Here is an 8,917-nt window from a genome sequence, read left to right on the forward strand (position 1 = left end):
GTGGAGAAGGTGAGTGTCATCACCCAGCATGACATTTATGCAAGTTCAGGCACCATTAGCTATACACTCATTAACATTAACATCCTGACGTGGAGAGAGAGAAGGTGCAAATGTTGAAATGTGACAAATCCATAAAATAGTCCTGAAATATTTGTGTTCCAAAGTAAATSTCCATTTTCAAATGCTTGTCTCTGTTCAGGAAACTCATGATTTCATGACACTGTAATAGGTTTTAAAATATTCCTCACTAATTGGGGGAGAGAGGGATGGTGTAATTAGTGGTTATCACATCTGCTTTACATGCTGAAGGTCCTGGGTTCAAGCCCCCCTGGAACCAGCACCAGGAAATCTCTGGGAGGTTGGACTCAATGATCTCCAGAGGTCCCTTCCAACCTTACTGATTCTATGATTAAGACTCCTTCTGTGATTTGTCCAAGAAAAATAGCAGAAACCTAAAATTAAAATTCTGTAAATCGATAGCAAAATCTTCATGTCGGAGTTCTGCTAATATATGACTTGCTAGACAAAAAGCAGCAAATACTAACAGACATTCTAAACAGGTTTCACTAAAGATATAAAAATAAATACTTGTATTTTCACTGTCACTAATGCAGCTGCTATGAGTTGAAGAACCACAAATTTTCACTGAATGATGTCCTTCTAAGGAGGACACTAATAGAAAACATGAGTAGGTCCCAGAGCAGTTGTTTTATGAGCCTTATAAGAGAACCAAATAAAACCCCACTCTGTGTTGCTAGATCTCATATAAGTTCAGACTAATCCTTAAAGAGTTTTGTAGGGTTTTATTGAGAATTTTGTTTAACTATACTATATGTATACTGCTTAGAAAGGTAAAATCCTTGATCCTACTACATCTCATTTACCATAAAGTTTCTTCTCTAACTTGGACAAACACAGTCCTGCTGCCTCAAAAGCCATTCCTTTGGTGCCTGTGCCATGCCACCTCTCTTTGAATCCCTCCGTCTTCCCTAATGCATGTCCTACCAGGGCTTTGGGGCTACCTCAGACCCTCCTCACCTTATCTATCRTTTAATTTATTATCAAAGCGTGAACTCCAGTGCTGTTCTGTAATATTAGCTTTCCATGCCTGCCTTTAAATGATTAGATGACCTTGGTGCTATGTCATAGGCAGCACCAAGCTGCCTCATGCTTTAAGCCTCCATCACAGTCACAAAGCCACCTTCATTATTAATAGTTCTGATGATGGCTTTATCGGCAGTTTGAATTCAGTGGACTRCCTCACTGTTGTTCTTCAAAGCTCTTCATAAACCTCATTGTTTCAGTGGTCATAAAACAAAAGACATTATCAGCAGTGTGTTTTTGGTGTGTTAAGGCTGCTGCCTATCACACTGACTAAAGCCTTTTGATTATTCCTGGAATTTGCCTGTTTGTCTGTGTCGGTAGGTGGTTTGAAATTTCTAGGTAGTAGGATCTTTTAGTTCTGCTTTTGTATAACAAAGTATCTTCTTCCAAAACCTACAGTAATATAAATACTTCAAGATAAAATACTCATTTTCATGAAATTCCTATTTATGAATGTTCTTTTAATTCCTCCTAATTCTCTTTACAGAGACATCAGCAAGAATCAAATATCTGACATTGCWCCTGATGCATTCAAAGGCTTGAAATCTCTCATTTCCTTGTAAGTAGAATATAGAACTGAATGGGTATTTGGGGAGAACTTGCATGTAAGAAAAAGAAAAATGGTGATATGAAGTCTGGGAGAACTTATGTTTCTGTATGTTAATACCAGCTTGTGTGAAGTATCTAATCTTTTGTACATGAAAAATTGRTCATGAAGGCTAGAAAGAGGAGCTATTTACACAACTCTCATAAGTTCTTTTATAGACGAACATCCTGAGGGTTGGTTACTTGTTCACTTCTTCAAAGTCTCTGCATTCTGTTGTATGTGTGCATCTGCAGGCTAATCCATGCCCCCAGCTCAGGGGGCATAGGATGCAGAAACAAAACCGTCTCATTGCTCAGGCACTGGTTAGTGGAGTTAATCAGAGTGGAGCTGGGGATAGATACATTCATACCAAATTTTTTTTCTGTACTGTGCAGAATGGAGCTTGCACTTTTATTTTTATTTTATTTTATTTTTTTTTTTGCAAACTTCTTAGGGAAGAACTCTAATGAGAAGGTTTATATTTCTTAGCTGTAATTACTACTTTATTAACCTGGTAAATGGATTAAAATATTACTTTATACAAGTAAGCTAAGAGGAAAGTAGGATCTCTTGACAACCATTACTTTTTCCTTATAGAACGCAGAAACTGTTTGTAGCAGCAAGCTGAATTTAAATGCTGCTATATTTCAGCTTAGCCACTCACAGCACTATTAAAACAGGGAAGCTTGTAATGCATAAAAGAAAGCAATACAAGGTCAGAAGCTGCATATGGAAAATGAACTGGAAACAAGACTGTTGGAAAGAGATTAAGCTCAACTGGAAAGGTTTTTATCTGCATTAATTTTAAATAGAGTTTTAAAACATTTACTTGTATTAGTACTTATTTAAGACAGTTTGATATAAGTGCAATTTATTTTTAAAAACTGCCATCATTTTATTCTGTGATAATGCTAACTTGTTGACTAGTGCTAATATTAGAAGGCTGTTCAGTGCTGAACTTTTGCACTGCAGTAGACCTCTGAGGGAGCATGCAGAGGATGGGCCTTTCGTTGTGCCTGGAATCCAGCTGGGAGAACGCCAGAAATACATACTAAGTGTTGCTAGCCTTTGTGGAATAGCTAGAGCGGTGTCACTCAGGCTACTGTGGARATGGTCAAATCCTTCAGCACTGCCTGGAAACGATTCAATAAGAGCATGATATTTACTGAACACTACAGTTTTGGCGTATTACAAAGCTGCAGCTGATGCTGCAATGCTGCAGCTTTCTGGCCATGGCAAACCTCCTGGTTAGGAGCAAGCTGGAGAGCACTTCTTCTGGGGTTCACCTCCCAATTCAAAGTTATTCAGGCTTAGCTACAGCTAGTACAGATACCCCCCGCTCCAGGCAGCCTCAGGAGTGGGGCAGAACCCATCGGAGTGGATGGGGAGGAAATGAGAATATGAACTGCACAGAAACTGTATAGCGCTTTGACTTGCACTCAGAAGCAAGTGAAATGACAGCATTCTCTGTTCAGTCATCCGAAACCGTGTTCTAAGTAAATGAGGCCCAACTGGTTTAAGTATGATTAATTTCAACTGGGTAAAATAGTGCTGAGGAAATGCTGGAAGGTTACGAGGGGGAAGAGAGAGCAGAGAGGTGAGATGCAGCAAAGGAAGGAGTAAAGAAAGTGAACGGCCTCTGAACAGCCTTTTCTTGTTCAGCGTTAGTGTCTGCCTCAGTCTCCTTCCTGCCGCAGCCGGACGAAGCTGTTGCAGCTTGCAACCTGTTCCTCCTCCCTTTGGCTGGCTGGTTTCTAGCACAGCATCAGCGCCAGCCTGGAAAACGTCAGCCCCTCCTGTATGTTCAGCTGTCCGTTGTGCTCGCCATGGGCTTTTAATTCCTTTTGAAAGATTTTGCTCTTACTGTTCACTGTAGGTAGGTCTTACGAGGTTTTTCGCTCCAGCTGATAGGCAAGAGCTGCTTCCCTGATCCTTCACAGCCTTGTGTTCACCTAGATCTCGGGCGGGTTCCTTCCTGCCAGTCCTTTTTGTCTCCATTTTAGTTTCTAGCCCTACATATCTTTACGGAGCAAGGCTGTTTGGCACTGTCTGAGGATACCTCCCTCGGGTCTGTCTAAGCCCTTTCAGAAGTGGTAGGTCCAGCTTCTGCTGCCAGCTGCAGGGAGACGGTGAAGTGCGATGGAAGGCGACTCCTTTGAAGTGCCCACACTCCCAGTGAAATCGCCAAAGGAGGGAGAAAAAGGAGGAGGAATTGGAGCAAGCCAGTTTGCTTACTAGCGTTTTCTTTTTTAAGTGACCCGCTTTTTATGGTGCCTGGGCCCTGTACCTTTAGTGAGCTGCATGCCCTGAAGGAGCACTGCTTCGCATACAGTGCCTCAGCCCAGCTCAGAGTAACTTCTTGTCTGATTATGCATGAGTCGGTGTGGTTGGTGGCGTACATTTTAAAGGATAAAGGAGGGGGAAATAGTAACGCACAAAAGAAAGTAAGCAACTTTGTTCCCATTAAAAATGCAGCCCTGCTTAAATTCCTTGTTTTCTTTTTCCTGCGGTATTCCCATTTTTTGCTCCTCCTTTTACTCCCATGCTTGCATGCAATTGCAGTGCTCCCTGTGGGTCCAAGAGGGTGAAAGTGCTTATCTGGAAGACTGCCAATATTGTGAGTCTAGCTAGCTAATGGAGGCCTATATATAGTAGGTTACTACTCTGCTTTCTTCTGAAGTTAACTTAGGTTAGTGTTTCCAGGCAGAACTGCTTGTCAGAGTACTCTGTCTATTGTACGTACGTAGAGATGGAGGGAAATACGGTATAGCATAGTTTTCAAAACACAGGAATGTTTATTACAGCAGCAGATCCCACAAAATGTGTAAAATTTAAATCTTTTAAAAGTGTTAAGTGATCCATGTGCTAACAGGTCATAAGTTTTTATTTTAAATCCATATATTTTTTCAAGAAATCTCTTACCTAGGGGAATGAAACAGGTCACAAATTCTTAACGCTTTAAATAACCCATTTCTGCCTTGGGTTTTCTGTGTACTTAGCAAAAGAAAGGCAAGTTCTTGCTGGGACCCAGGATCTCCCCGTTCCCCACACATATAGGGAAAAAAMCATTTTCTCCATGCCCATTTCTCAGTAGTGTTTTGTTCTGTATGTGTATAGAGACTGTGTGGATTAAGGAATTTCTACTCTTTTTTTTTCCTAAAAGAAAAAAAGTGTAAAACAAAGCTCAATATGGTGAAAAGYATTTGACAAGCAGTTCTGAGTCACTACTTTTTTTTTTCTTTTTTTTTCTTTATGTGACAACAGTTAAGGAGCAGGGGTTATCTTCTTTAAGAACATTAGTTCTTTATCGTAGCTTTTCTCTGGCTTTYCCTTCTCACCTCTGTCGTGCCATGTGAGGGCTGCGCCCGAGTCCCTGGTGAGCCGTGGCTCTGTATGTTCTGCAGATTTAGTTCTGTTATGGTGCCTCAAGTTCCCTTTCAATCTTTTGGTGCTGGGACTTAGATCTATAGCATATTTTTGGTATGACYCCAGCTTCAAAGCTGTTTCTGGACAAAACTGACCATATGAGAGGATCCAACCTCTGCTGCAGTCTGGCTGTGGGAGGACAGAGCTGTGGAGAACTTGCCACGTGGGGCTACACCATGGGGAGCTGCAGGAAATACGACACGAGAAATAGGGCGGCTTAGTTTTAAAGATCCTAGTATGAGACTTGGGAGCAAAAAGTCATGTTGCATATGTTTTGTGATAGCTATTGGACAAATAACTGCTCCTCTGTGCCAAAGSCCCCCTATATAAGAGGGGGACATGTTTCTCTCTCTCAGAGAGGTGGTGTGAGGCAGTTCACCGTGAGGCTTTGACCTTTAGTGATACTGCAGTTCCTTGGACCATCTGAAATATCCAAGATGAGGAGCAAATACTTAGAAAGCTTTGAATCTAAAAAACAGTGGGCAGCACTGATGAAAGTGAACTGCGGTGACATAGCTACAGCGTTCATGTTGGAGGTCTTGCTGGCTAATGTTCCTTTTTGTACAAACATGAGAGTAAACAGTATACTTGTGGCAAGAAGAAGGGTGGAACTAGTTGAYTGCGGGATTTATTATGTGAACTTTAAGCAAAAGGTTGAGAACTGCTTGGTCCCTGCTCTGTTAGCAGAGTATATTGTAATATTGTATTGCAAGTGAATGGTGAGGACTGTACTTTGCCTTGCGTCGGAGCGCTGGATAACACGCAGTGCAGGACGYGGGCGCCGAGTTACGAACAGTTTCGTGTTTCAAGACTGCTCTGCGCACTTTTTGAAGAAAATTAATTTTTTGTTTAATCAAGTGAAAATCGATCTTGAGCATTAGTGAGGGGATTGTGTAAGATTAGTGTTTGGTTATTGTTAACACTGTCAAAGATCACAGTTTTTCTTGGGGTCAGTAAGCTTCTCACATGTGTATGTTCAGAAGGTCTTATCCAGCCTGCCTGGGGACGTTTTATGAGATACAACAAAATAGTCGATGCCTTTAKTGTATTAAACTGTGAATGAGTGTGTTTCAAACACTGCAGAGGGAGAATTCCTTCACTTTCCTTCCTATACCGAATTAAGCTTGTGAACGATTTAAAAGCTCCAATCAGCTTGGGCGCAGAGACAGGGGATGGCTTAGGCTTTGACACGGCATTGCCGTTTAGCCCATCGTCTCCTGGTTGATGATGTATGTGGTGTCATTCCTGGTGATTTGAAATGTGCAATAAAACACTGTCTGCTGCAATAACTGCCAAACTTACTTTAAAGTAACAAATTGCTTTGGATAGTTTTACTGTGATTTATTTAGCCTAACTTGCTAGGAAGAAATATGAAATAGTGTAGGGGGAAAAAAATTACATGTCTAAGTTTCTTTCAGATTATTAGAAATTTATTGCTGTTTTTACCTCAATCCGTTCCTCCTCTTTTGAAAACTTAAGTTCTTATTGAGCCTGTGCCATTGTATTCAGCTTGGGAAAAATAATTCTTCCTAACAAGAATTGTTTTCACAGTCCAAAGGAAAGTTAAAAGCACTTTGAGAACTGAAAAAGCCATTGCATAAAGTCAGAATTTGACACTTCAGTAAGAATGCTTCAGCCAAGCCAAAATAAAGGAAAGGTTAGCTGGAAAACATATGGTCCGGCGTGAAGGTTTCAGTGTTGGGCTTTCGTACCCAAAAGAGTTCTGAGTCAACTTCCAGAGAAAAATCTTTATGATCTGGGGTCCAGCTTAACAGAGCAAGTAAGTTGCAGCTACTTTTGCATGGAGAAGAGCTGCAAAATGAAGAGAATGCAGCAGTTACTGTTTCAGACACGTAGAAGAGGGTGTGGTAAACCTCAGTGCACATGAAAGGCCATGTGTTTGTACAGTCTTTGCAGATTCCTTAAATTTAAAAGAGAGGTTGATAATGTTTAGAGACTATTATGGTTCAGTAGGACTTTTGTGTGCCAAGACCCTACTGCTAGAAGATTGCTACATACTTAAATACTTTCCTGTAGAAGGTAACAAAATTGTTGTTGTTACACCTACAGGAAAGCTTCCAACACTTTCATTGTCTGGTATTTTCCAAGCTTTTGGATGAATCTGTGCAGTCACATTTTTATTAGTAACTGTTTCCACTGATTAATCATTATTTTTAAGTACTCAAAACAGCAGTTGAATTAATCTRGTGTACCTGCATAGCCTGAAGTTTAATTGTGACTTGTAATTAATTGCTGAAGTGCAAATTTCATATTTCTTTGTGTCTTGGAATGGATACATTTTATTTTGGAATATAAAAGTAAGAGGTCAGGATCAGGCTGAATTAGCATAATGCCTCCTTCTGACTTCTTTATGTTTATTTAATTTCTTACTGCAGATACAATAATAGCTGTAAAAAAGGACATGTTTGGTTTTTGCTTGTTTTAAATGCAGCCGGTGTTGCCGTTTAGCTTGCTGAAGAAATGTGCATCTGCTGTCACGACTGCCTGGTAAATCCCACTCCACTTTCGCTGTCCCTCGGGGTAGCATTTGAACTTCTTGGCCAGCGCAGCTAGACTTGCCGTGGGGGGAGCCCTCAAAGACCGTAAACTCCCTCAAGCTCTGTCCAAGCAGGCAGCTAGGGGAAGGGAAAGGTGCTTGTGTCCTTGGGGAAAACTACGCCGGATTGGGCTTCCCGCTTCCACGTGGGAACTCAGGCTTCATAACCGACTTGGTATGCAGAAGTGCACATTTTACTATAGTGAGGGGCAAAGGAAAGGTTTGCAAGTTATCCCTTGTCCAGTTCTCTTACCTGAAAGCAGCTGGTTGAGCTGGAAGAAAATTATTGTATTTTTAGAGTATTTTCTGTTAAAACAGCTGAATATAGCTGCTTTCCGAGCGTTGTCCTGCCCTGTGTTCGGAAGGTCGACGGCAGCCCGCGAGCGGCGCTTTGGRGGGCTCCGGCTGGTGCTTTGGAGCCCCACGGAAAGCTGCCCGGTGCCGGCGGCTCCCCGCGCTGCCGAGCGCAGCCCTCGGATGGCTCGGCTGTGCACGTGCCGTACCGAAAACTTGCTGGTGCTAGAAAACCATCTGCAAAAGATTTGAGAGGTTTGCCTGACTTAAAGATACAGCGAACGATCCTTCGTGCGAGTCATTCTGGTATTAGAAACCTGCTTTGTGGGAAAGGCGGGGATGTTATTTATACGCTGGCAAGGCTTGAAGGCCAGGTGTGTTCGCACGTCGTCCGGACTGGTTTCTCCATCCACACTGGTTTCCACCTTTGTAAAAGAGGCTCCCATGATATGTGGTAAGGAGAGAGGGGAAGAAGCAGTTAGAAAAAGGAGACGTGCTGACCTGTTAGGGCATTTTTTATTGAAAACGCTTTGGAATTTTAATTTCAGGTGTTAGGGGATAGAAGGAGGGTTGTGTGCTTGTGCCAAGCTGGCACAGGAGCTCCGACATCTGCGTGTCCTGCGAAACGTATTTAGTGTATGTGACGGAAGCACGTGAATGTTCGTTTTTACAATTCTTAATACCACAGAAAAATCTCCTATAATTTATCTGTGTCGGTAAAATTTGTTGGTTCTTGAATTCGTTGGCTGAGGTACCTGTTACACCGCGTTACGAGGGGATTTTTTCGTTTGGGCTTTCCGTTAGCTTGCCCCGGCCGCTGGGGCCGTGCACGCGTGCGAGGGGCAGGGCGACGGGGCGGCCACGATGCCCCGGGGTGGCCGTGATGCCCCGGGGCGGCCGCGATGCCCCAGGGTGGCTGCGATGCCCCGGGGCGGCCGCGATGCCCCAGG

At 42.5% G+C, this 8,917-nt stretch overlaps 1 protein-coding gene across 2 annotated transcripts in view; it reads left to right on the forward strand.

The window, feature by feature from the left end:
* Nucleotides 1-8,917, forward strand: part of SLIT3 (slit guidance ligand 3) — a 469,515-nt gene that overhangs the window by 314,912 nt on the left and 145,686 nt on the right. For both annotated transcript variants that reach the window (XM_085299580.1, XM_085299581.1), the window contains one exon: nucleotides 1,592-1,663. In XM_085299580.1, coding sequence (XP_085155706.1) covers nucleotides 1,592-1,663 — 72 coding nt within the window. The remainder of the gene's footprint in view (nucleotides 1-1,591; nucleotides 1,664-8,917) is intronic.

The sequence above is a fragment of the Rhea americana genome, unplaced genomic scaffold, assembly GCF_003343005.1.
Source record: "Rhea americana isolate MKP2758 unplaced genomic scaffold, rheAme1 scaffold_150, whole genome shotgun sequence".
NCBI lineage: Eukaryota > Metazoa > Chordata > Aves > Rheiformes > Rheidae > Rhea > Rhea americana.